Here is a 25692-nt window from a genome sequence, read left to right as displayed (position 1 = left end):
CTGTTTCTCTGGAGAACCCTGATTAATACACAGTAGCTTTTAACTTTTCTTGTTTCTGATTAGTGTATTTAAAGATATAATTTCCCTTGATGCATTGCTTTTGTTGTATCTCACAATTTAATAATCAATTCTTACTATTTCTTAATTTCTTTTATGATTTTTCACTAATATATGAGTTTGAGAACATAAAAAACTATTTTTTATTATTGATTTTTATTATCTTGCCTTTTGGCTAAAGGACATGTTTTGAGCCCCTGGGATTTATTGAGATTTCCTTCATGGCCCAGTATTTATAAATGGTGCTAGTATGCTAAAAGAGAATTACCCAAGCTTACTAATTTTATTGTTCAAACCCTCAATATATTTGTGTAATTTTGAAAAACTGTTTAATTTATTGGTTTCTGGGAGAGGTTTTTTTTTTTAAATCCTCCCCTGAGGATATGTTTTATTGATAAGAGAGAGAGAATATCGATTTTGTTGTTCTACCAATCTGTGCATTAATTGTATGCTCCCCGACCAGGGATCAAACCTGCAACCTAGGTATGTGCTCTAACCAGGGATTGAACCCACAACTTTGTTGCATTGGGACAATGCTATAACCAAATGAGCTACTTTGCCAGGGCTTAATATCAATATTTTATAGTAAGCTTACCTATGTCTACAAAAAACCACGCTGGGATTTTGTAAAAGGGAAAGATTTATATGATTTGAAGAGAAACCGGAGTATCCATGCTGGGATTTTGATAGGAGTTGTGTTAAACCTATAGATCAGTTTTGGGAAAATTGACATCTCTGTGTTGTTTTCCAGTATATCTCTCCATGTATTTAGGTCTTTTTAATCTCTTTTATCATCACTTCTCGGCCTCTTGGCTAAGAGCAAGTGTGGTATCTTTTCTTATCAATTTAATTTCTTTTATCAGTATTTTATAATTTCCATCACACAGACCTGGTACAGATTGTTAAATTTATAGCTAAGCACTTCATTTTCTTTAGCATTTGTTAACCTAAAAATAAAAGGTCAAAGGTGAGACATAACAGGCAAATTTATTTGAGATTAAAAAAAGAATAGCTTTTCAGGAAGCACTGATTCTGGCAGGAGCTCAAACAGTGTTTTGATTAGGAGACCATGGCAATGGGTGTTAATGAGAAAGGGAAAGGGAACAATTACATGAATAGAAGGAATTGCTATGGCTGTAGATAAGCTAACACAGTAATGTTGATTCTAAAGAATATCTTCAATTTTCAGTCTGGTAGTCATAATTGCTTTCTTGTTATCTTTGCAAACAGTTCTTTGGGACATAAGGTTGCTTCAGGCCCAGTCAAAAAGTTATTTTTCCCTGTTTTAACATCCAAAGGTTTGAGGCATCAGATATGCAAGGCAGTTCCTCTGGGCTGACAGGTCTGACTCCATTTCAAAATGACTCATTTTACATTATTTTTTTACAAGTGATTGGCATTGATATTATGTTTTTAATTTTGATTTCCACATATTCATTTTTAATATCTAGAAATCCAATAGATTTTTGTGTAGGTTATTTGTTTTTATTCTCTTGTTTTCTATTGGACAGATCAAGTTTTCTTGTGTTGGTTTAAAAGCTGTATTTCTGTTCTTGCTTTGTTTGCCCTTAGGACCATGTCCAGTGACTCTGAATGTTTGTTTTTCTAATTTTCACTAGTTTCACTGGCAAGCATGGCAGATCTCCTCATGCTGTCATTCTAGAAGTTATCTGGCCTGTGCTAGTTAACCATGTCTATAGGAAATCCACCTGGAGAGTCTTGAACAGGGGCAAATACCTCCAGCACACTGTCATTGTCTCAATCCATCAAGTCCTTCTGCAAGTGTTGGGGACACTGACCCAAGACACTAATCAGCAACCGGTTCATAACTTGGGCCTTGCTTCCTCCCACTTCCAAGTAGTTCCACTTATCCCTTTCCCAGGTCCACAAGGAGGCAAATGCTGTAGGCTCCATCTCAGGCATGCCTCTTCTTGTGCTTATACATAGATCACTTTTTCAGTGGGTCGTGATGTCCCCTCTGGTTGTAAGCAGCAGCTGTGCTACTGACAACCTGGATATAAGCACAAGTCACAGCCCCCTTTACTGTTGACTGACTTGTGCTATACTGTCTTTATTCTCATTGGCCTTGAGAGTCTTAGAACTAGTGCCTACCCAAGCAGAAAAGGCCCTTAAAAACATTGGTGCAGTGGTTTTCAACCCTAGTCACACATTAAATTGACCTGGGGAGTTTAAAAAAAAAGTCAGTGTCTGGGTCTCCTACCCTAAATCAGTTAAACCAGAATCTCTAAGGGTGGGAATGGACATAGATGTTTTCAAAAGCTCCCTAGGGGATTCAAATGTATAGCCAGGATGATAACCACTGATCTCATTTTAATCCCCTCATTTATTGTTGCTTGGAAAGGGAAGTGACTTGCCTGAGGCCACACAGAGAGTTAGATTACCTTTAGGGCTTCGACCAATTGTGTCAGATTTGATTCACCACTATCCTTTATTATCAGATACATCCTAACTTCTTCCTCTGATTCATTGATTTATGCATATAAAGCCAGGTCAAGACAGAGCCTCTTATTGCTATTCATGATTGTGTAACATTGTTCTTGAATAGCTTCCCCAACTGCATTGTGAGCTATTGGGCTGAACCAACACCTTCTAAGTGTCACTTCTTCCCTCAAAGGGCCAGTGATGGCCTTCACGCCTACAGTGCTCAGAATGGCTGCCCTCCAGGACTAGTGCAGAACAGATAGCAGCACCTAGATTTTAGAAACAGATTTGAATCCACTGTGTAAGCCTTCCTGAGCATGCTTCCTCTTGTGTACTATGAGTTAAAACTTTCTGCCTCCTGCATTGGATTTATTGTACAGATTCAGCTTCAGGGTCTCTGACTGGCACAGGCCCCTTCTAAGGCCCTGGGAGGGGCTCTTGCAGTTTCGAAGTCATAGTTTTTCTTCTTTTTCATAGAGAGTCCCCCAGATGTTACCAGCTTCAGACCCCACAAAACTTAGATCTGCTCTTCCCTAACCCAGAGCTGCTGTGGGAGTTAAATAAGATCCTGTTCATACAGTATAGGATATACAGATGCTCAATAAATATTACTTCCCTCCAGCACAGCCCAGAAAAGGGATGGAGAGACAGACAGACAGAGCAGCAGCTGGTGTGCTTATTGCATGACCCTTTAATGTCGCATATATTGCCATTCAATAGCTAGTCCCAACTCCACAGTGGCCTCTGGGATCCAGACATAGTGGGTGGGGTGCTAGGGCACCTGGCTGTTGATGGAGGCCTCCTCAGTTCTGATGTGACTATAGATCCAGTCGAGGTAGCGGCTGACTTTGGTGTAGACGCCATAGTTGTGGAGGCGGCCACAGCCCTCACCCCAGCTCACCAGGCCCACCAGGAACCAGGTGCCATGGAAGGAGACAACCATTGGTCCCCCACTGTCACCCTCACAGGCATCCCGTGGGTCTCCAAGGATGCCTGCACACAGCATATTCTCAGAGACCACATTGTGCATGACCTGGACACACTCATTGTGAGGGGCCACTGGAATCTTAATGAAGCTGAGGACAAAGGTAAGGTTTCTCTTGTTCTCACTGCGGTAGCCCCAGCCTGTCACCACTGTCTCCTGGCCAACCTTGGTGAGCTCTCGCTCTGAGAGGCCGTTGTCTGGGAGGCAGATGGGCACAATTGTCTGTGAGAGGGGGGCGGGCTGGGACAGACGAAGTAGAGCAATGTCATTGTCAGTGGTGGTCCTGCTGTAGTTGGGGTGCATGAAGACCTCCATGATGTCTAGATCCACCTCCCACTTCTCCTTGCGCCGCAGGTCATATTCTCCTGCAGGGCAGAGGGGCTGTCAGAGTGGACTTGGGGAATGCAGGGCCTGCTGGAGGGCAGGCAGTGGGTCCACAGCTGGAGTGGTCACTGCATATCTTAGGCCACACCATGGTCCACATGTCTGTACTTCAGTTCCCTGTTAAGGGTAACAGCCCATGAGCATCTACCCTAAAGGGACAGAATGCTGCTCTGAATGTAGGACTCACAGATGGAACAGTGCTGGAGAAGTAAGTAGCAGTGGGCAGTCAGCAGGAAAACCCAAGACTCCCTAGAAACCCAGGGAACAGAGCAGAGCCACAAAGAGAATGGGAGACCACAGCTGGAAAGACAGACTCTTGGGGCAGCAGAGGCATGGCCAGCAGTGCCTGACTTGAGCACAAGGCAGGAACATGCCATGGTGGGGGCAGGGTAGGGGCAGCAAGGCCCAGAGAGGAAGACCAACAGGATCCAGGTTCTGCAGGGAAGATCTGGGTCACACACAAGAGACAAGGTCCTCTCAGGTAAGGCTGGTGGTTCCTGCAAGGTTGGGGGATGTCTAGAAATTTCAAGCAGAGCCCCAATGCAGGGCACAAGCCATTGTTTATGCTGCAGGTAATTGTAGGGTATGTGAATCTAGTCATTGTCAATACAACTTTCCCTTCTTTTTTGCATAAAGAATGGACTAAGAGCCCCCTTCAGAAATTGGGAGAGTGGGGCCTAGGCATGGGGGACGCCGAGCTGTTGAAGAGAAGCAGCTGGCTGCTGTGGCAGATGCTGGGCCCTGCTGCACAGGTCTACTTCCATCAGTCTATGTGAAGCATGACCTTGAGACCAGGCTGTGTGGGTGCCTTGTGGGTCTGTGCCAGAGGGTGTTGAAGGTGCACGCACATGGCCAGCTGCATATGAGTGAGAGAGAGGAGGCTTGTATGTATGTAACCCCCTTATTTGCAAACATTTGTGTGTAAGCACCTGGGCCCAGATTTGAAGATGGCACCTGAGAATCCCCTACCTGCAAAATATCAGGTATCACTGTGTCTAAAATTCTACCACAGAAGTGGCAGGGTGGGAACAAATAGACCTCTGCCCCCTAAACACCTTCTGTAGAACTCAAGAACTCCTCAGGGACAGGGTCTCCAAAAGAGGCCAGCTTGTCTTGTGCCACCCCTCCCTGAGAAATCTAGTGGCCCCTTCTGCCTGGCTGTACCCCTCACCGAGCCTGACGATGAGCTTCTGGGAGTTCTCCATGCAGTGGGCTGCTGTCAGCACCCAGGAGGTGTGGATCAGCACTGCCCCACAGGCCAGCTTCTTCTTTGAGTCCAGCAGGATCACCTGGAATGGGAGTGGGTGGTGACATCACAGCACTGCCTTTTGACAACTCCAAGTCTGGATCCCTATGTCTCAGCACAGGCCCTGACTGGTTTTCAAGCTGAGGTACTAGAAGCATAAGTCAGCCTCTCCTGGGGCCCCTGGCTATGTAGCATGTACGTCAGGCACTTTTTCTGGCATTTTCTATTTCTGCACAGTTCACGGAGCTGGCCTGTTCCCTTTAGTGCCTCAAGCACTTGCCTCTCCTCACGCCTGCAAGCAAAGGCAGCACCTCCCATTTTGTGCATCCTAAGCAGGAACTAACTCCCAGGCTGCTGCCCCTCTTCTCACCTGCCAGGGGCTCTCTCCCTGCAGAGTCAACTTCCCACTGATGAGCCGTGGATCTACTTGGTCTCCTTGGCCTGTGCAACATTTCAAGGTCTTGCTCTTCTTCTCCTTTGGGTTCCATGGCCTTCCACAAGGGAATTTCACTGAAGGTGGGGAAGGTGGTGAGGGCCTCCCAGGCATTACCCCCAGACTGCCCTTCCATCCTTGTGCACATCCTGCCTGCAGACTAGTTTGCCACATTGTGAGGTTCAAGGGGTAAATGATGGTTAGACTCACAAATACATCAACATGCAAATTCCCTCAGTGTAGTCAGTCAACAAATAAAGGTCAGACTGAGCAGCATTACTTCCTAGCTGTGTGTCTTGGGTAGGTTGTTAAACTTCTCCAAGTTCAGTATTCCCCAGGGCTGTTGAAGGCAATCCCTGAGATACATTAAATAAGGCCTCATGTTGGGATGCTGCCAAGCTCCTCACAGAGGTTAAAAATTATGGAGAGGAGGAGGTAGGCATTCCTGGAGAGCCCCAAAGTAGCTCTGAGTACTGTGGTGAGGTCCTCTGCCAAGAGGAGAGGGCACCTGACAGAGAACTCAGGGGTTTGCTCAGAATGGGCCATTCAGCTAGGCTGAGCAATTTAGAATTATTGTTGGGCAGTGGAAAACCATTAGCAGGAGAAATAAATAGTATTAGGGAATGGAGAGGAGACAACAGCAACAAAATTCCAGAAGCTGCAGAGCAGATGGGACACTGGCTGACTGAAAAAGCAAAAAAGGTCAGTTAGTAATAGTGGATGCCAGGTGCAGACAGCTTTTCACCACAGAACCATAGGAAGGCTTGGTGCCTCCAAAGGATGATGTGCAGGTAGGACTGCAGACAGAAATGTCAAGAGTTTATAAGAGAAACCATGAAAGTCCTAGACCTCTGTCCTGACTCACAAGTAGCTTGACTCTCCTCTCTCACCTCCTGCCTCGGAAGGCCTTAGGAATATTATTTTCTGCAGAGTGTAAAACAGAGGCTGTGATTTGGGGACTCCAGGCACTGACACAAGAAAGAGTAACTAACATACAGAGGGAGTCACTCAGATATCTGCAGACTATCCAGACATCAGTTTCCTTCCCCACCCTCCTCTGAGGAGCAGGAAGCCAGGCTGGAACCAGCCAAGTATCAGCTTGAAGGATTCATGTCAGAAAGCAGAATAAAGTGAAGACCTAAGGGTCTGGGCAATAGGGGTTCTACCAGTGACCTCGGCCTTTTGACAGTCTCACAAGAAAGCCCCTAGGCCAACAGCTCCACTAGGCATTTCTTTGCAACTTCCTATGAAACAAATTAATTCAGAATACAAAATTATAACTCTTTATGTGTGCAGTAAAAGAACTGGAATATAAAATTGTGGAAATATCCCTGAAAGAAGAACATAATGTCAAAGAAATGGAAAATAGAAGAGACAATAAAATAGGTCCATTGAGAGGAAGAGATCTGAGAATAGGAGGTCTAGAAATAGAAAAGAGAAAACAGAAGGGAGGTTATCAAGAAACAACTGAAGAAATGTCCCTAGAGCTGGAAGACATGAATTTCTACATTTGAAGGGTCCACCAAGGGCATTGTACAATAAATGAATAAAGACCCACAGTGAGGAACAACCTGCTGATATTCATTGTTAAGAATTGTAAAACTCTGTCTTCTTTGTACAATATGTATATAAATTTGATGAAAATTAAAATCTATACAAAGCAAAACAGGGAGGAAGGCAGAATCATGGGTTCCTATCTTTCCACAGAGAAGCCACAGTTGAAGGGGGAAATGAAATGCTGGATTGTGTAAAGTGTCTTAAGGAAATAAAGCTATCCAAGATAGATAGAGGAAGATGCTAGAGGCCTGGCCTCCTGTGTTGGCTCAGATTTTGGGAGATGAGCTACCTTGGGGTTCAGGCTCCTGGAGTTGTCCTCAAGGTGAACTGGGTCACTTGGAGGAAGGCCTAGGGCACCTGGAGCTTGGGCAGCCCATCTTCCTTCAGTAGGACTCCACGCTGCTCGTTTCTCATGCCCTGGATATGCCCTGGGCCCCACCGCCCTGTCCAGCTCATGGGCTCACCTTTGGGTTCGCACTGCAGGTGGTCTTCCCACAGCCGGTAACCTTGAGCGCAGCTACAGTAGCGCTGGCCTTTCTCCTCCAGGCAATAATGCGCGCAGCCGCCATTGTCCACCGAGCAGTTGGAGAAACGCACTTCTGAATGGACACGCAAGGAGGGCATCTTAGAGGAGTAGTAGGACTGTGAGCCCATGCCCCCTCACCACCCCTCCCCCCACACCAGCTCTTCCACCTCCTCCCTATGACACGCATGCCCACTATTGCTCTCCGGATCTCAGCCTACCACCTAGCCGGTGGGCCCCTCACCGTTCTGGCAGAAGCTGCCCTCCCAGCCCTGGCTGCAGTTGCAGCTGAAGCCACCGATGCCATCGATGCATGTGCCGTGGCCGCAGCACGGGCTGTTGCATGGGTGCTCCAGAGGCAGGACCTTGCACTGGTCATCGTCTGTGATATGGGGTTTGGGAGGTATCACTGGTGCTGCCAGCCCCATCTACCTCCCCACAGTGGTCCAGAGACCCTGAGGGGCACGGATACTGCATTCAGGTGCCTAGAATGCACTCACCCAGGTACTTGGACCAGAAGGCCAGCTGTGGAGAGAAGGGACCATGTCAGGAGCCATTAGCACAGGTGTGTATATGGGAAACCCACAGGGCACCTCCCTGGTCTGGCCCAGGTGCGGCTTGGCAGCCTCTAACTTGGCAGGGGAGCGAAGGGCTTCTGAACCAAGAGGGGTCAACCCCTGCTTGAAACCCTCTGCTAGTGCATCTGAGCCCAGAGTAAGGCTAGCTCCTCCTTGCCTTCTGTTGTCCACCTCCACCCCACATCCTGTGAATAACACCCTAGCCTGCTCCCCCTCACCCTGTGCAGCTGGAGGCCTGCTCCCTCACCTTCTGCTACCACAACAGCCTCTGCAATGAATGGGCCCAAGTGGCCCATTTGGCTGCTCTGCCTCCTTCCAGTCCCTGTCATTCACTCTTCATGGCTTTTCTGGACCTCTCCTGCATCTGGTCTTTTCCTAAGCCAGTGTTCCCAAAGTTGAGCAAGCTCTAGGATCTCACTGGTGAGACAGAGATTGCTGGTTCAGAAGATCTGGGGCAGTGGTCTGCTTTACTAACCAGGTGCTGCTGCTACTGGTCTGGGACCACCACACCTTGAAATCCACTGCTTGATGCCTATACCATCAATACCCCCTGCAGCATCAGCTCTGCCCTGCCTGCACAAAGACCTTATGGTGAGGCGAAGGGCCCACCCAGGATGGATGTGATAGGCTCAGATTGTGTCTGCGGAATATCATTTGGTATCTGTTGAGGAGACCGCTCGGGAAAAGAGGCAGGGGGATCTAGTCAAGGAGGTAGCAGCTGAGGGCAAGAGAGGGAGCAGACCAGAGCTCACCCTCAGCCTAGGAAGCCCTGATCAGGAAGTACACCCCAACAGCATGCGGGACCACAGGTGGCACAACTCCCAGGTCCTAGCAGTTGAAGTGGGTGCTTGGGGATGGAGGGGTTCTGAGACTTGTACTGGAAAGCCACCTCTCTTACCAAGTCCATCTTCCACTGCAGGGCTACCACCACAGGGCCTGGGGGCCAGGGAGGACAATAGACCCTTTCCTCAGATCCCCTAATCAAGCAGATTTTGCCCCTTGAGAATATGAACCAACACACAGAGTTAACATATGTGGGCAGATATCAGGGAGTTTGGTCACATACCCTGATCAGCAGGTTCATGGGTGGGGAGGAGAGATGGTAGCCCTTTGGTTACAGAGCGAGAGAACAGGTAAGGTGGAGGTGGCCAACTGCAGGTAGGGGGTGAGCACCTATAGTAGACTTGGCTGGGCACTCCAGCCTAAGGTTTCCCCAAATCGTTTTTTCCTGGAGCTAATTGCAGAGTTCTGTCTCTTGCAGTGCACATACACCATGAAGCCATTGTTGTGTTCATTCTGTGTACCCGGCCCCAAGCTGAGGGTGAAGGGGCTAGTACCCACTGTGTCCCCAGATCCCCAAGATGGCCTCAGTGGTCACCTTCATCCTGCTTCTCTGGGCCCTAGCCAGCCACCAACCCACCCTTCAGCCTTGTCCTCTGGACCCAGCCAGGTGGTCTTACTGTGTTATCCACATTTTGGAAGATCTCCTGGGCCTCTTCGAAGTCACAGATCTCCTCCATGCACTCCCGCTCCAGGTTGCTGGCCCGGAGCTCCTCCAGGAAGGAGTTGGCTCGTTTGTTTATCCGTAGCACCTGGTGGGCCCGCTCACTACTGGAGAACACTGAGTCTGGTTTGGGCAGGGGTAGGGGGGAGAGCTCACTTTGGTGGAGGGGCCTGAGGTGGGGGCCCAAGCCGAGGTGAACCTGGGGAGGACTTATGATTCCAGGTCATGATTCTCTCCCCTCTTCTCTGCTCACTTCTTTCACTTGAAGAGGTGACTGGAGGCTAGAGGACAGGAGACTTGACCATTCAGGTTCTCCCTTTGAACCCCAACCTGATGTCTGTGTGACCTTGAACCAGTGTCATTACATCTCTGAACCTCAGTTTTTCATCCAAATTGAGGATGTTTTACTGTATTTTGAGTAAAACAGTCCAGTGCCTGGCACAGAAATGAACATCCAAAGTCACATGCCATATGCGGTTGTTATCAAGAATGCAAAGTGAAATCAGTTTCATTGTTCTCTGAATATACCTGTCCAACCCTGTCTAGACATTGCCCTTCCATAACCTCTTCCCTCATTGAGCGTTTCCCATGTTCCTCCCCTTGGGCAACAGACGTGTTACCTAGTGAGTATCACCAAATGCCTCCTGGGCTCTGGGAGGTGTCTCTCTTGGGGACAGGGGACAGCTGGATGGGGGATCAAGTCAGGAGAGTGCAGAGGAGAAGCTTAAGGGAACATACAGAGGCCAGGAAAGGAAGGTATGCCTCCTGAGCTCAGTCTAGACAGTTGAATCAAGTGGTCACAGGTGGGAGTTGAAGGGTGGTGGTCCGGGGAGGAGGAAGGGCACCCCAGGCAGAGAGGTAGCTCAAGAAGAGGTAAAATGCAAGTAACAGCCTGTGTGGTGCCAGAAGAGGAAAGGGGTGGCTGCCAAATAAATAAGGCAGCCCATTCTGCATGCAGGCCTCCCCAGCATCCTGCCTCCTTCTGTTGGCTGTGGGAACCAGAGGAGGGGTTTGGAGCAGGGTTTCAGGAGGACAGGACACCTAGGGCAGTGTGACTCTGATGTGGACTGGCCTGGCCTGGCCTGGGCCTGGGTCTTTCACAGTTGAGGGAGTGATGAGTGTAGTACAGTTGAGGGAGTGATGAGTGGAGTACAGTTGAGGGAGTGGGAAGGCTCAGGGGACTCTGTGACCCACTTCCCAGGTTGGAAGGAGGAGCTGTGCTGATGGGTCTCCCTGCCTTCACTACATCGCTCTGCCCTGTAGCCAGGGAGGCTGCTGCTGCATTCAACAGTTAACTCAGCCTGCTTGAGGCTCAGAGGGATGGTGGAAGGTTTGAAGGCCCCAGGTTCCTGGTTAGTGGGGGTGAGGGGTGGTGGCCTTACCAGGAGTAACTGGTGTGCTGGAAATTTTCCGGATGGTCAGGAACAGTAAGAGGCTTGCCAGCTGCCACATTCTGGAATTGCTGATACCTGTCTGAGGAGGACTTCTGAGCTCTGGCAACCCCACCAGTCCCTGCTCTGCCTGCTGGCCCCTGAACAGGAGTCTCCCATGCATGCCGATTGTCAGGGAAAAAGCTGGGGTTGGGAATCCCTGTCCACTAGGCAGACAGCCACCTGGCAACTCAATTTCCTTTTCCATATGGGACCAAGGTCATACCAGCTACTCCAAGTTTAAAGGGGTAAGAGAGAAAGTGGAAAGGGTATGGAGTCCTGGTGAATATCAAAGGGGACTCAGTACAGAAAGGCCATGGAAGGTGCACCCAGAATGTTCCTGAACCTCCCCATTCTGTGGGGAGGTTATCAGATATTCCCGGAATTTATAAATGGTTCATAGAGTAGGCCACCAAGTCAGACCACTTGGTACAAATCTCAGCTCCAGGAAAGCAACATTGGGCAAGAGACAACCGCTCCATGCCTTAATTTCATCATTTTTTGTCCTTCAGCACCTGAAGGACAGGTACTTCTGCCTTATAGAGTTATTGTGAGAATTAAATAAGTTAATCCACATAAAGCTCTTAAAATACTGTTTTCACATAGCAAGTGCTCAGTAAACAGTAGCTATTATTATCTCAATTAAGGCTTATAGCTACTCAAGATGTGGGCTTAATGTAGTAACCCCATTTCATGGAGGAGGAAGTTGAGGCTCAGAGGAGTGAAGTAACTTACTAAAAAACCCACAACCAGGAGGAAGCAGAGCTCAAACTTAAGCCTGTGTGGCTCCAGGCCCTAAACCATGCCCCAAAGCAATGTGTACCCCACAAGGCTAGAGAGGTAGCCCTGCCAACTGGAAGCCAAGGAGCCTTCCACTGCCTTCAGGACTGAGTGGGCAGACCTGACTGCCAATCTGCACCCTGTCCAACCACTCTCCATCTTAGCACTGATTCTGAGGCTGGTTCTGATTTTCGTTTAAACCAAAGGCCCAGGTTCAGAAGTGGGGGTGGGGTGGGAGAAGGGAGGGCCCCAGGCTCTAAGCGGCCTCTGGCGATGGCTCTGGGCCCTTGGAAGTCTTGGACCCTGGAGGCCCTCTGCTGACTTCCACTTGCCTTAAAGCCTGGGAAGAAGGGCCCTTGAAACTAGGGCACCCAGGCCTGAGAACTGCCAACCAGTGCCTTGGCCTGGCTGGTGGCAGAGTCCTGATTTCCCTTTACCCTAAACTGCAGCCATCCTCTGAAATCTTGGCTCAAGGATTTAGCTTTCACCCCTGCTCAGCCCTCCTGCAGCCCACCTCACAAACCTGCCTGGAAGGGGACTTACTGGGGTGGGCCCTGGAGAAACTGCACGGGCGCCCTCCTGCCATCATGACGGCCTGGAACTTGAGTTAATCCTCAACTGCAAATATTTGCCTGCTTGGCCCTCAGTGCTGTGGCCTCCCTCTTCACAGATAAACAAACACACTCCCAGCCCAGGATGGCTTGATTTGTCCAAGGCCCACCTTACCTATCAGTGGTGCAATCCAGGAGGGAGGGAGGTGAAGGACAGGCACTATCAAAACTGTGAACAGCCCAAGTGGCTAAGTTGGTTGGAGCATCTTCCTGTGCACCATAAAGGTTGCAGGTTCAATCCCCTGTCAGGGCATATACGTATGTTAAGGTTTTGATCTTTGATCAGGTTGCAGAAAGGAGGCAACCAATCGATGTTTCTCTCTCACATTGATCTTTCTCTCTCTCTTTCTCTCTCTAAAATCAATAAAAACATATCTTTGGGTGAGGATTAAAAACAACAACAATAATAATAATAATAATAATAAACTGTACAGATGTGGTCTCATTTTAGTCTAGTGGCTAGCTGAAGGTGGGACATTGTCTCCGTTAACAGATGGGACATTTTTACCCAGAGATATTGCAGTTTGCCCCAGATCAGCACAACTGGTAATGATTCCATATTGCACCAAACCTAGCCTACCATTATGATCATATACCTATTTTATGTGTCAGTATAAAAAAACAGTGGCATTCCACCCAGATTTCTTATTTTTGAGATGAAAAACATGAAAAGATGTGACTCTCAGGGTCCCTACCACATGGGTGCTGAGCACTCTATGGATCCTCAGCTCCAGTCACTCCTGTGACAACCCCCACAACCACACACGGCTATTCCTGTAGCCTCTATTTTGTCAATGAGGACACTAGGAAATCTTGTTACTGGTCCAAATTCACTGAGCTGGTGGGTGGTAGGCCTGAATTAGAACCCAGGTCTTTCTGGCATCTCCTGGCCACCTTTGTGAACAAGTGGGAAAAATAAACAGGATTCTGGAAAGACTGAAGTCAGTTCGTGAGGTGGGTAGAGGAGAGGGGAGGTGATGTATCAGAGTTTGGAAAGTAGGGACTCGGTGGCTTTTTGTGAGGTCTGTGGCAGCTGTCTAGGGATGGAGACAGGAGGCATGGAGACCACATGTGTGACCATGCATGAGAAGCAACTTGCACAGCTGAGGAGCTTGTAAAATGCTTCCTGCACCCATGTTTTTACTCCAGGTGTCCTCCTCCATAAGTCTATGGCCATCAGTGCTATGGGCTCCCCCGATGTCCACTTTGTCTTCTATCTATCACATTGCCTACCAAGTGCAATGCACTGTGGGTGTGCATTGGGACCCCTTCCCTTTCCCCACCAAATTTCTCACCTTCCATTTGCTTCCTAGCCTAACATAGAGGGACAGGGTGTGGAAGAAATGGGGCAGCTGGTATGGGAATGGAAGATGCCTAGTGAATGCCTTGTCAGGCTGCAGGGACTGGACTGACTCCATGTCCATGTCCACACACTAATCCTGAACCTGCATAAAGCCTCTGTCTGAGGCACCCACCTCCAGATGAGCACAGATGCCCAAAGCACTGGCATCCAGAAGAGCCAGGGCAGCTGCAGAGGGAGAAGTGACTGGTGCTGGCAGTCTGCCAAGGCCTCCAGGTGCTCGGAGGAGGAAATGAGAGCTCCTCCTGCATAGCTCTTGGTGCTTATTGGCCTGTTGGGTGTTGCAGTGGGACCTGTGTCGTGGCCTTCTGGTGGGCTGGCAGTATGTGAGGTGTGGGTCCCTTTCCTGAAGCAGGGAATGTCTCCCCAATCATTCTCAAGCTCTGAGGGCTCTGAAAGGCTGATATCACCTGGAGAGCGCTGCCCGAAATCCAGGTGTCTCTGCTCAGTTGCAACAGGTTTCCAGCAAGGCGCATTGCTCCAGTCCCATGGAAGGGGCCAGGCCATGTTCCAGCTTGATGGGTGATGCTAATTCACCTTGTCAGACTGCGGGTGTCAGTCCCCAGATGTGTGTCACCCCACATGGACCCAAATTCAGTCAGTCTCAATCCAGATGCTGGAGCTAGACTTTGGCATCAGAGTCAGCTGTGTTTTGAAGAGAGGAGGGGCATCTGTGTGCAGGATTCACTGAATTTATGAAGATGCAGGCAGAGGAATAAGAAGCAAAGTTGTGGCGGAAAAAACAGAAAGACAAAACTACCAGATGGCATCAGTGGTGGTGTACTCAAACCTCATCTTTGGATTCCAGCTTACACAGGTTTCAACCTCAATGTAGCTCCTTCCTGGCTGGGTTATTTAACTTCCCTGGGCCTCAGTGTCCACATCTGTAAAATGAGGCTAATAATAGCCTTCACATGGGGTGGTTGTTATGGAGATTAAATTAAATTCACAAATATATATAATTATTTGTATATGTAATAGTGCAACCACCACCACAATCATGATACAAAGCATTTCTATCACCCTCAAAAATTTCCCCATGCCCCTCCACCCCCAGTCCCTGACAACAACTGATCTGATTTCTGTTGCTTTTTTTAGAATGGCATAGAAATGGAATCTTACAACATACAGCCTTTTAAAATTGGTTTCTTTCACCCAGCATAAAGCTTTTAAATTTATTTTTTAAACAGATTTTATTTATGTATTTTTAGAGAGAGGAAGAGAGAGGGAGAACAGGAGAGAAACATCAGGGACCTGGCCAGCAACCCAGCATGTGCCCTGACTGGGAATCAAACCATCCATCATTTGGTTTAGAGAACAATGCCCAATCCACTGAGCCGCAGCTAGGGCAAGATTCATCTATGTTATTGGGTGTATTCGTAGTTTATTTTTTTCTATTGCCGAATAGTTTCTGTTATATGAGTGTACCACAAATTGTTATCCATTTACCACCTCTTGGCTATTATTAAATAAAGCTGCTAGAGCATTCACATACAAGTGTTTTTGTGGGTATATGTTTTCATTTCTCTTGGACAAAAACCTAGGAATGAAATTGCCAACTTGTGGTAAGTATCTGTTTACTTTTTTTTTCAGTTTTCATATTTTTATTTGAAATAATTTTAAAAGGCTGACAAAGCAGGGGTGGTGAAAAGATGCAGAAACGAGGACTCAGTGGAAGTGCAAACTAACACTACCTTTCCAAAGGGCAAGCTGGTGACATGGAGCAAAGCGGGCACACTCTGCCGCCCAGCTGTCCTACTCAAGGTGTTTACCCTCATGAAGGCGGTCATCAGACTGGTAGGAAGAACATTACCTAGCCATACTCATCGCATTATGATTTTAAAAAGAACTAAAACAAATCCCAATGCCATTGCTTGTGTTAGTTCTTTTTAAAATCATAAGTATTAGCTTCCACTTCCACTAAGGATAATGGCGCATGTCTATATAGATTTGAAAAGGGATTGTTGAGTGAAAGATCATGAAATAGCATACAATTCAAGCCCATTCCACTGGCTATGTGTACTTCTACATATATACACAGGCACAGGGAGATTTCTAAAACTAGTTCTGTTTACTTTTTTTAAAAAAGATTTTATTTATTTTTTAGAGACTGGATAAGGGAAGGAGAGGGAGAGAAACATCAATGTGAGAAAGAAACACTGATTGGTTTCCTCTCATATACACCCCAACCAGGATCCAAACCCGCAGCCCAGGCATGTGCCCTTACTGGGAATAGAACGGGAGACGCTTTGTTTTGTGGGTGACACCCAACCAACTGAGCTGCCACACCAGTTAGGGCTAACTGTTTACTTCCATTAAAAAAAATGCAACTGTTTTCTGATGTGGCTATACTGTTTTGCATTTCTATAGCTCTGTATCCCCCCCATTACATGGTGTGGTCAGTTTTTTGTTGTTTTTAAAAAATCTTTAGCTATTCTAATAGTTGTGTGGTAGTATCTCATTGTAGTTTTAATTTTCATTTCCCTATGATGTTAAGGACCTTTTTATGTTCTGAGTTGCCATTCAGATATCTTCTTTTGTGATGTGTCTATTTAAATCTTTAGCCATTTTTATTATTGAGTTTTGAGAATTTTTATATATTTTGGTAACAAGTCCTTTGTTTCATAAGTATTTGCAAATATTCTCTCAGTTTGTGGTTTGTATTTTTATTACTTAACAGTGTCTTTTAATGAACAAATGCTTTTGTTCAATTTGATGAAGTACAATTATCAATATAAAAATATTTTAATCTTTACCCTAGGATATATTTACTGATTTTAGAGAGAGGAAGGGAGAAAGGAATATCAATGTGAGAGAGAAATACTGATTAGTTGCCTTCTGTAAATGCTCTGACCCCCACCAGGGCATTGAACCTGCAACCCAGAAGTGTATCCTGACTGGAAATTGAACCCACAGCTTTTTGGTGTATAAGACAATGCTCTAACCAACTGAGCCACCCAGCCAGGGCCAATTACCAATATTTTTTATAATTTGTGTTTCTATGTCCTACCTAAGAAATTTTTGTCCAATATCACGAAGGTTTTTCTCTTATGTTTTCTTCTAGAAAATTTATGATTTTAGCTTTTACATTTAGATCTCCAACCTGTAACTGAATGCAGGTCTGGCTGTCCACTGCTTCAAAAGCCAATAATCTAGAGACAGGTGCTGATGTAAAGAAAAGTGGTTTATTTAAGTGCTGCCTGCCTGGAAGATGGGGAACTCATCTCAAAGCCCATCTCCACATCTCAGTGGAGGCAGAAGTTTTTATAAGGAGGGAGAGGGAAACAAAACAAAGATCAAGGAAAGGGGTTGAAAGGTTCTCTACATACAGATGAGCACAGTCCATTCTGATAAGGCAAGTAATGGTCCAGTGTGTGTTATCCTGGCTGGTTTAGTCATCCTGGCTCAAGTCATCCTGGATTTACATCATCCAGTCTCCATGGTTAAAGGTCAGCAAATCTCCCAGAGCTGAAGTGGCTAAAGGTCAGAGTCTGTATCTTTTGAAGTTAGTTCCTAGGATTCTTCTACAAATATGTTGTTTATCTACAAGCTACACATTAGCCAGATTCAGCACTTACAGAAACAATGTCAAAAGAATGGTGGGGTGGGTTACAATTCCCCACTATTACAAACCCATTTTTAATTTATTATTTTTTTATGTGTGGTATGAGGCAGGAATCTACCTTTTTTTTTTTTTACATGGATATCTAGAGCACTCTTTTCCCCACCCTCCAGCCCCAGCTACTCCAGCTTTGAAAAAGTCTGTTTGGTCCTATTTTCCCAGTTTGTTCTGACCCCATCTGGTCACCCAATTTCAGAATTTAGGTACCCCTTCCAACCCCAGCCTTCTCTCCACTTAGAGTTTCTGAGACTGAATGAGTAAATCCCATTTTGCTGACATGCCTCAGAGATATTGTGGGTTCAGTTCCAGATCAACAAAATAAAGCGAGCTGTAATGTTTTTGCTAAAGGAGGATCTTGTCTTCAAATTATAAAAAATGCAGCCACTACGGAGTGCAATGAAGTAAAGCTCAATAAAACAAGGTTGGCAAGATGGTGGGAGAGTGAATGGGAGCCACATTAACCTCTTCCCAGGACCAATATGGAATTACAACTAAATTGTTGAGAAATCACCCAGAACAAACAACTGAACAGTAGGAGAGAGGAGCCTTATAACCTCAGACAGACAGAATCATCATCTTCAGCACTAACTGACTGCACCTGCACAACAGCAAACAAGATGTGGTGGGCAGAGTGACCCCCAGTCAAACAGCTGGAGGGAAGGACTCACCAAAGAATGACCCAACAATAATAAAACCCAGTTACATCCAGAGAGTCAACATAAACAGCATCCCAAGAACAGCAAGTTCAGGAGATCAAGGGGACTGAACCACTGAACCTCACAGGTCTCCTACTACAGAAGTTCATACCACAAATTCAGGGAGTCAGAACAGATCAGTTTAAGAAGCAAAGGCAAACAAGAAGAGTCTCACAAACAATGGAAGACAAAGAAACAACCCCCAAATGGAAGGAAATCCTCAGAAAGAATGCTAAATGAAATGAGGCAAGTGAACTATCAGATATTGAGTTCAAAACAGTGGTTATAAGGAAGCTCAATGAACTCGCTGAGAATTATCAGAACCTACAGGGAAACTATGAGGAACTTAGTACAAACTATATCAACATGAAAAAGGAAATAGAAACTATCAACAAGGGCAAGAAGAAATGAAGAATACAATTTCTGAACTGAAGAACACAAAAGCAGCCTAGATGAAGGAGAGGGTCGAATCAGCGAGCTGGCAGACAAGGTAGAAAAAAACTCCCAGAAGGAGCAAGAAAAGAGAAAAAAAGACTCAAAAAGGATGAAGAGGGGTTTAGGGAACAGCAGGATAACATGAAACATAATAATATTCATATAATAGGGAGACAAGAAGGAAAAGAAGAAGAACAAGGGATAGAAAACCTATTTGAAAAAGTAATGATGGAAAACTTCCTTAATTTGATGAGGGAAAAGGGCACACAATCCAGGAAACACAGAGGGTCCCAATCCAGAGGAACCCAAAGAGGACTACTCCAAGACACATCATAATTAAAATGGCAAAATTCCAATACAAAGAGAGAATCTTAAACACAGCAAGGGCAAAATAGGAAGTAACATACAAGGGAGCACTGATAAGACTAGCAGCTGACTTCCATTGAGAAGCCAGCTGCAAGTAATGAAAAACAAAGGCCTGCATCTGAGACTACTCTATCCAGCAAGTCTCTCAATTAAAATAGAAGGTGAAATAAGGAGTTTCCTAGACAAAAGAAGTCTCAAATAATATACCTCCACCAAAACAGCACTACAAGATATGCTAAAGGGACCGTTGTAAGAAAAGGAAAAAAAAAGAGTGAGAGAGAGAGGAACACAGGTACAAAGGAAGTAAAATGGCAATGAATAAGTACCTATCAATAATAACCTTAAATGTAAATAGATTAAATGTTATAATCAAAAGGCATAGAGTAGCTGAATGGATAAGAGAACATGACTTGTATATATGCTGCCTACAAGAGACTCACCTTAGAACAAAAGACCTACACAGATGGAAAGTAAAGTGTTGGGGAAGAAAAAATATGTATATAGGATGTCCTCATCCCCACAAGCCTGAGCTGGGGGATGGGACACATGGAGCAGGGGCATTAAGAGTTGTTTTGAATAGCAATAGTTTTGCAGATAACTCGAGAATGGTCATTTAACATATCTATAATCTTTAATTGGTTTCATAGATATGTTAAACAGCTGTTTAACATAATAGCTTTGAGTTAGGGGGATGGGAGTGACTTCAACTCAGGATGTAACTGGGAAGCAACTCCCCCTGGTTACAGAACCTGCATAAGACCTTAGAGATGATTGGCACCACACCACAGGGCCACACCTGGCTGGACTTATTATAGCAGCCAAGTAAAGCTGGAAAAATACAGGAATGCTGGTAGCTGTGGTCAATTGTGGGAAGAGACAGAAATGGGACTGCAGAGGAAGATTGGCACTGGGATTTATACCCAGGCACAGCAGCCATGAGGCATCTTTTTAGGATCATGCGGCTTGGGCAGACAAGAACCATGAACTTCTATTTCTTTTTCTGAGATATGGTACCCTGGACTGGGCACAGGGGGAAGGAAGGACTGTGCATTTGTGGGTATTCTAAAGGACTTTGGGATCTCAAGGAAGACATTAAGTCATTACTCTTAAGTTTGTATAGCTCTTTAAATAAATAATCCCTTTCCTTTTCACCAGTCTCTGGCATTGAGAGACATCTTTCCCTGACAGTGGGCAAAGTGAACCTAGTATGGGGTGGGGGACCCTCTGGAGCACAAGGGTGGGTCCATTCAGTGATAGTATATTGTTCATCCCCCCTCAGGTCTGTTCTGCAGGGAGTTAAAGCAGTGCTACCTAATACACAGAAACAAATACAGAGATGCTCCAAAATGAGGAGATGGAGAAATATGGCCCAAATGAGAGACCAGAACAAAACTCCAGAAAAAAAGCTAAACAAAATGGAGATAAGCAATCTATCAGATGCAGAGTTCAAAACACTGGTTATTAGGATGTTCAAGGAATTCCTTGAGTACTTCAGCAACATAAAAAAGAGCCAGGAAGAAATGAAGTTCACACTAAGTGAAATAAAAAAAATTACAGTGAACCAACAGTAGAGTGAATGAAGCCGAGAATCAAATCAATGATTTGGAACACAAGGAAGAAAAAAAAAATTTAATCAGAATAGCAAGAAAAAAAAAGAATATGTACAAATAAAGGAGGATAGGCTAAGGAGCCTCTGGGACATCTCCAAATGTACCAACATCTGAATCATAGGGGTGCTGGAAGGAAAAGAACAAGAACAAGATATTGAAAACTTATTTGTAAAAATAATAAAAGAAAACTTCCCTAATTTGGTGAAGAAAATAGACATACAAGTCCAGGAAGCAGACAGTCCCAAACAAGGTGGACCCAAAGAAAAGCACACCATGACACATCATAATTAAAATGCCAATGGTTAGAGGTAGAATCTTAAAAGCAAAAAGAGAAAAGCAGATAGTTACCTACAAAAAGTTCCCATAAGATTGTCAGCTGATTTCCCAGAAGAAACTTATCAGGCTAGATGGGACTGGCAAGAAGTATTTAACATGATTAAAAAGCAAGAACCTGCAAAAAAGATTACTCTATCCAGCAAAGCTATCATTTAGAATTGAAGGGCAGATAAAGTGCTTCCCCGACAAGGTAAAGCTAAAGGAGTTCATCACCAAACCCTTATTATAGGAAGTGTTAAAGGGACTTATTTAAGAAAAAGAACAAACTATGAAAAGTAAAATGCTGACAAACTCACAACTATCAACAACTGAACCTAAAAAAACAAAAACAGACTAAGCAAACAACTAGGACAGAAACAGAATCGTAGAAGTGGAGATTACATGCAGGATTAGCATTTGGAAGGGGGAAAGAGGAGAATGGGGGGAAAGATGCAGGGATTAAGAAGTACAAATTGGTAGGTACAAAATAAAGGGATGTTAAGAACAGTATAGGTAATGGAGTAGCCAAAGAACTTATATACGTGACCCATGGATGTGAACTAAGGGGGGTGATGGCTAGCAGCAATAGATAGTACTTGATGGAGGGGGGCAAAGGGGGAAAATTGGGACAACTTAATAACACAATCAATAAAATACATTTAAAAAATTTTTAAAGAGGTAAAAATATCCTCTGTATCATAGGATAAAAATTTCATTTTTTTTTTTTATTAAATACTGGTAATGTCTGTTTAATTAGTACTATTGTATTTACATTGTCCTTTAAAAAAGTCTTACATGTACTGTATGTATTTTTTAAAAAAAGACTTTACTTGTGTAGAACACTTTTAGGTTCACAGCAAAACTGAGGAAAAAATACAGGGATTTCACATATACCCTCTGCCCTCACACATGCATTGCCTCTCTCATTATCAACATACCCCATCAGATTGGTATATTTGTTACAACTGATGAACTTACTTTGACATATGAAAATCACCCAGAGTACACAGTCTTTACATTACATTCATTCTTGATGTTTTACATTAAATGAATTTGGAAAAATATATAATGACACATATCCATCAATACAGTATCATACAGAGTAGCTTCATGGTCCTAAAATTCCTCTATGTTTTACCTATTCATTTCTTGCCCTCTTACCCCTGGCAACTACTGATCTTTTTACTGTCTTCATAGGGCTACCTTTTTCCAGGATATTAGATAGTTGGAATTGTTAATGGCGATTGTTAGGCCACAGTTCTTGAGCTTGGCTAAGAAAGAATTCAGAGCCAAAAACTAACTCAAGAAGTTTATTTAGAAAGTCACAAAGGTAGAAGAAGTGAACCAACTGGGCTGCATGGATTCAGGAGATAAGTTACAGAGGCTAAAAAAGGGCCCTTGGAACTTAGGAGAAAATCAAAGGTACATGCCCAAAAACTTAGAAGGTGCAGGAGTGTGTGTGTGTGTGTGTGTGTGTGTGTGTGTGTGTGTGAGAGAGAGAGAGAGAGAGAGAGAGAGAGAGAGAGAGAGAGAGAGAGAGAGAGGGAGAGAGCGCGCCAGTGAGTCAGCACATGAGCCAACTGGGTCCCTTGTGTTAACCATTTTTATTTGTTTTCTACATGTGAGTATTTTAGGGGAGGTCTCAGAGGATGATTTAAATAGACTATTAATCATCAGCTTTCCAGGTGTATCCTTTCAGAGTTGTGGTCTCAACTGGTTGGTCAGCACTAGGGTTAGGAGGTCATTAGACTTTGCATCTGGTCCTGATTCAGCCTTGGCTTCATTGCTTCTGTATGGTTTTGTTGCTTCTCTGAGCTTGGAGTTGAAACACAGCTGAGGTTTAGATGTTATCTGTAGTTTAACCAAAACTCTGTGGTCAACAGACCAAAGGCCTTGTTACCAAGATTATTTTATGTTGATCAGAACCTCATTGCCTTGGGGGCATTAATGCTTAAGGGAGTGGTTGAGTAAGGATTTGTATGGGAGACAAATGAGGCTACTGTTCTGTCCCCTTGTTCCCCTCTAAGGGCTTTCTAAACCACATGACTAAAGAAAGACGTATTAGGGGAGGAAAGTTCACACTGGGGAAGAGGTCCTAGCCTATATATAATCCTTTCCCCTAGTTCTGCCTGCCACTAGTCACCTGAGGCTTTCCACTCTGGTGACATTCCCTACCTGGCCTATCCATCTTGCCCTTCTCATGCCTAACTACCTACTCTATCAGAATCATATAGCATGTAGCCTTATCCATGTTTGTTTCTTAAAATAAATTGCTGCTTCAGAAGACAGAAACATTATAAAACCATTTTTATATTTCTTTCTCACACATATATTTAACTAGTCCTATTGTCATTGTTACTAATCCTATCATTGTTTAATATTTATATAACAGAAAGTAAATAACAGACAATATAATTTCAAATAAATACCTATTTTCATATATGTATAATTGTATTGTTCCAAATAATTTCTTCATGTTTCTGGTTTTTTTAATAAAAGATTTTATTTATTTTTAGAGAAAGGAGGAAGAAAGTGAGGGAGAGAAATATGTGAGAGTGTTACAGGGTGCAGCCAAGAGGAGGGACCCCAAATGGGCATTTGAAATGGGGTCCAGAACTTAAGGTGTCCAGGAGATTTTAAGATGTCTCCATCCCCCCACAGTGTGGGTTGGGGGAAGGGACAAATGGAGCAGGGCCATTGAGAGCTGTTTTGCATAGCAACAGCCTTGCAGCTACCCTCTGGCGTGGTCATTTAACATATCTATAGCCTTTGGCTGGTTGCTTACATATGTTAAATAGCTGTGATCATCTCTGAGCCAGGGGAATGGAAGTAACTTCCCCACCAAGACGTGACTGGGGGCCGATCCCCCGAAGCTACAGCGCCTGCGTGGGAGCTCGGAGAAGATTGGCTCCAGGACATAGGGCCACACCTGCCCAGACTCATGATGGCAGCCCAGTAAAGCTGGAAGGATATGAATTCTGGCATGTGAAGCTGAGTGTGGGAGGAGTCGGAAATGAGGCTGCAGAGGAAGATTGGCCACGGGGATTTAAAACCCAGACTTGGTGGCCATGGGAGAGAGAGAACTATGTGGCTGTGGAGGTGCAGAGAGGATCACGGCCATTGAAAAGAGAACCATGTGCAGCCCTGAGAAGGAGAACGGTGCGGCCATTTGAAGAGAGAACCACGCGGCTTTGGCAGAGTGGGGACTCTCCCCTTCCTGCAGCCCTGAGAGGGAGAACCACGAGGCCTGGACAGAGTGGGGACACCCACAGCTTTAGAAGGGGAACCACCACCTGGTTTTAGCAGAGATCCCGGCAACTCAGCCGACGGTGCCGGGAACCCAGGGAGGTCTTCCAGTCGAGATGGAGGACTAACTAAGAACCAGAGGACTGTCTGAGCCATGGACTTCGTTTTCCTTTCCTGAGATACGGTACTCTGGGCAAAGGGGGAAGGAAGGAAGGACTGTGACTGTGTTTGTGAGTGTTTTTAGGGACTTTAGGATTTTTGATAAAGACATTAGGTCACTACTTTAAGTTTGTATAGCATTAAATAAACATTTCCTTTCCTTTTCACGAATCTCTGACATTGAGAGACGTCTTTCCTCGGGCGGCGGACATAAGGGACCCGGGGCCTTCTTTCAATAATAGTATATTGTCCCAGGCCCCCCTTGTTTGTTCTGTAACAGGAGGAGTAGGAAATGGGGCTGCAGAGGAAGACTAGTGCAGGGATTTAAACCCAGACGTGGCAGCCATTGGGGGGAGAACCATGCAGCTGTGGCAGTGCAGGGAGGACCACAGTCACTGAGGAGAGAACCATGCGGCTTTAGCAGAGTGGGACTCCCGCACCCGTGTAGACACCATCCAAGATGTAGCCGCCTGCAGCTCCTCTACCGCCTGGCTCCAAGCCCCAGCTGGCTCTGTAGCAGCGGCCTCGAGAAGGGGCCACCAGTAAGTGACTCGGGAGCACCGGGTCACCGCCCCGCCGCTGCAGCCGCAGCCACTGCCAGGCCTCGCTGCGCCTGCGCTCTCACTGCTCAGGTTCAGCCAACCTCGCAGCCACCTGCTCTGGCCAGGACACGATGAGCTCCATGCTAGCTAGCCCTCTTGGTGCTGCTGCCACCACAGCTACCTCACTCTCCCAGAAAGGGGGATCCCCCTGCCCCCCGTAGCCATGAGAAGAATCACCACGCGGCTTTAGCTGGAGATCCTGGCAACACAACCAATGGTGCTGGGAACTAAGGAAGGCCTGCCAGGTGAGCACAAATTACTAGGAAAAACCGAGAGCTGCCTAAGCCACGGACTTCTATTTCTTTTTCTGAGATACGGTATCCCAGAATGGGCAAAGGTGGGAAGGAAGGACTGTGTGTGTTTGTGGGTGTTTCAAGGGACTTTGGGATTTTAACAAAGACATTAAGTCATTAGTTTTAGTCTGTATAACTTGAATAAATAACTTTTTTCTTTTTCACCAATCTCTAGCATGGAGAGCTATAATTCTCTGGCTTAGGGAAAGGGGAACCTAATACAGGGGGACCCCAGGAGAAATGGGGATTAATTCCATAGCATTGTGGGACCCTCTTTCCTGGTGGCCAATCGGGGAGGATCATGGGAAACCACATGTGTAGTAGCTTTAAAGTAATGCAACTACTTGTATATACTCAGTAAAAGCCCACTAAAACTAGCCAGGAAGAATCCGCCCTATAAGAATAAAGTCCCTCCAGCCCATGAGGTCAATCTCTGCTTGGAGTTGGCCTGCTCCCATG

At 45.6% G+C, this 25692-nt stretch overlaps 1 protein-coding gene and 1 pseudogene across 2 annotated transcripts; one reads left to right on the top strand and one right to left on the bottom strand.

The window, feature by feature from the left end:
* Window positions 1-850: 850 nt before the first annotated feature.
* Window positions 851-984, top strand: LOC123810525 (annotated as a pseudogene).
* A 2183-nt stretch (window positions 985-3167) lies between these two features.
* On the bottom strand, window positions 3168-12587 carry PROC (protein C, inactivator of coagulation factors Va and VIIIa). 2 transcript variants are annotated; one of them, XM_045826318.1, is made up of 9 exons: window positions 12463-12587; window positions 11092-11178; window positions 9666-9832; window positions 8128-8152; window positions 7872-8009; window positions 7569-7703; window positions 5485-5624; window positions 5040-5157; window positions 3168-3849 (listed from the first exon to the last, which is right to left on the bottom strand). In XM_045826318.1, exons 1-9 carry the CDS (start codon window positions 12506-12508, stop codon window positions 3272-3274), a joined length of 1434 nt encoding a protein of 477 aa, XP_045682274.1. In that variant the 5' UTR covers window positions 12509-12587; the 3' UTR covers window positions 3168-3271. The 2 variants fall into 2 exon arrangements, with proteins under 2 accessions (XP_045682274.1, XP_045682275.1); XM_045826319.1 differs by having other exon boundaries at window positions 11092-11182; window positions 12463-12514.
* Between the last annotated feature and the right edge of the window lie 13105 nt (window positions 12588-25692).

The sequence above is a fragment of the Phyllostomus hastatus genome, unplaced genomic scaffold (genome assembly GCF_019186645.2).
Source record: "Phyllostomus hastatus isolate PE091 unplaced genomic scaffold, TTU_PhHast_1.1 phas_scaffold_60, whole genome shotgun sequence".
Classification (NCBI taxonomy): Eukaryota; Metazoa; Chordata; class Mammalia; order Chiroptera; family Phyllostomidae; genus Phyllostomus; species Phyllostomus hastatus.
This window is presented reverse-complemented; position numbering and strand designations above follow the sequence as displayed.

Excerpts from the sequence above, each read along its gene's own strand:
- PROC (XM_045826318.1), bottom strand. The coding sequence starts at position 12,508 with ATGATGGCAGGAGGGCGCCCGTGCAGTTTCTCCAGGGCCCACCCCA. Across the intron at positions 9,833-11,091 it reads CAGCACACCAGTTACTCCTG|ACTCAGTGTTCTCCAGTAGT; the intron begins GTAAGGCCACCA and ends TGCCCAAACCAG. Across the intron at positions 5,158-5,484 it reads AGGGAGAGAGCCCCTGGCAG|GTGATCCTGCTGGACTCAAA; the intron begins GTGAGAAGAGGG and ends CTCCCATTCCAG.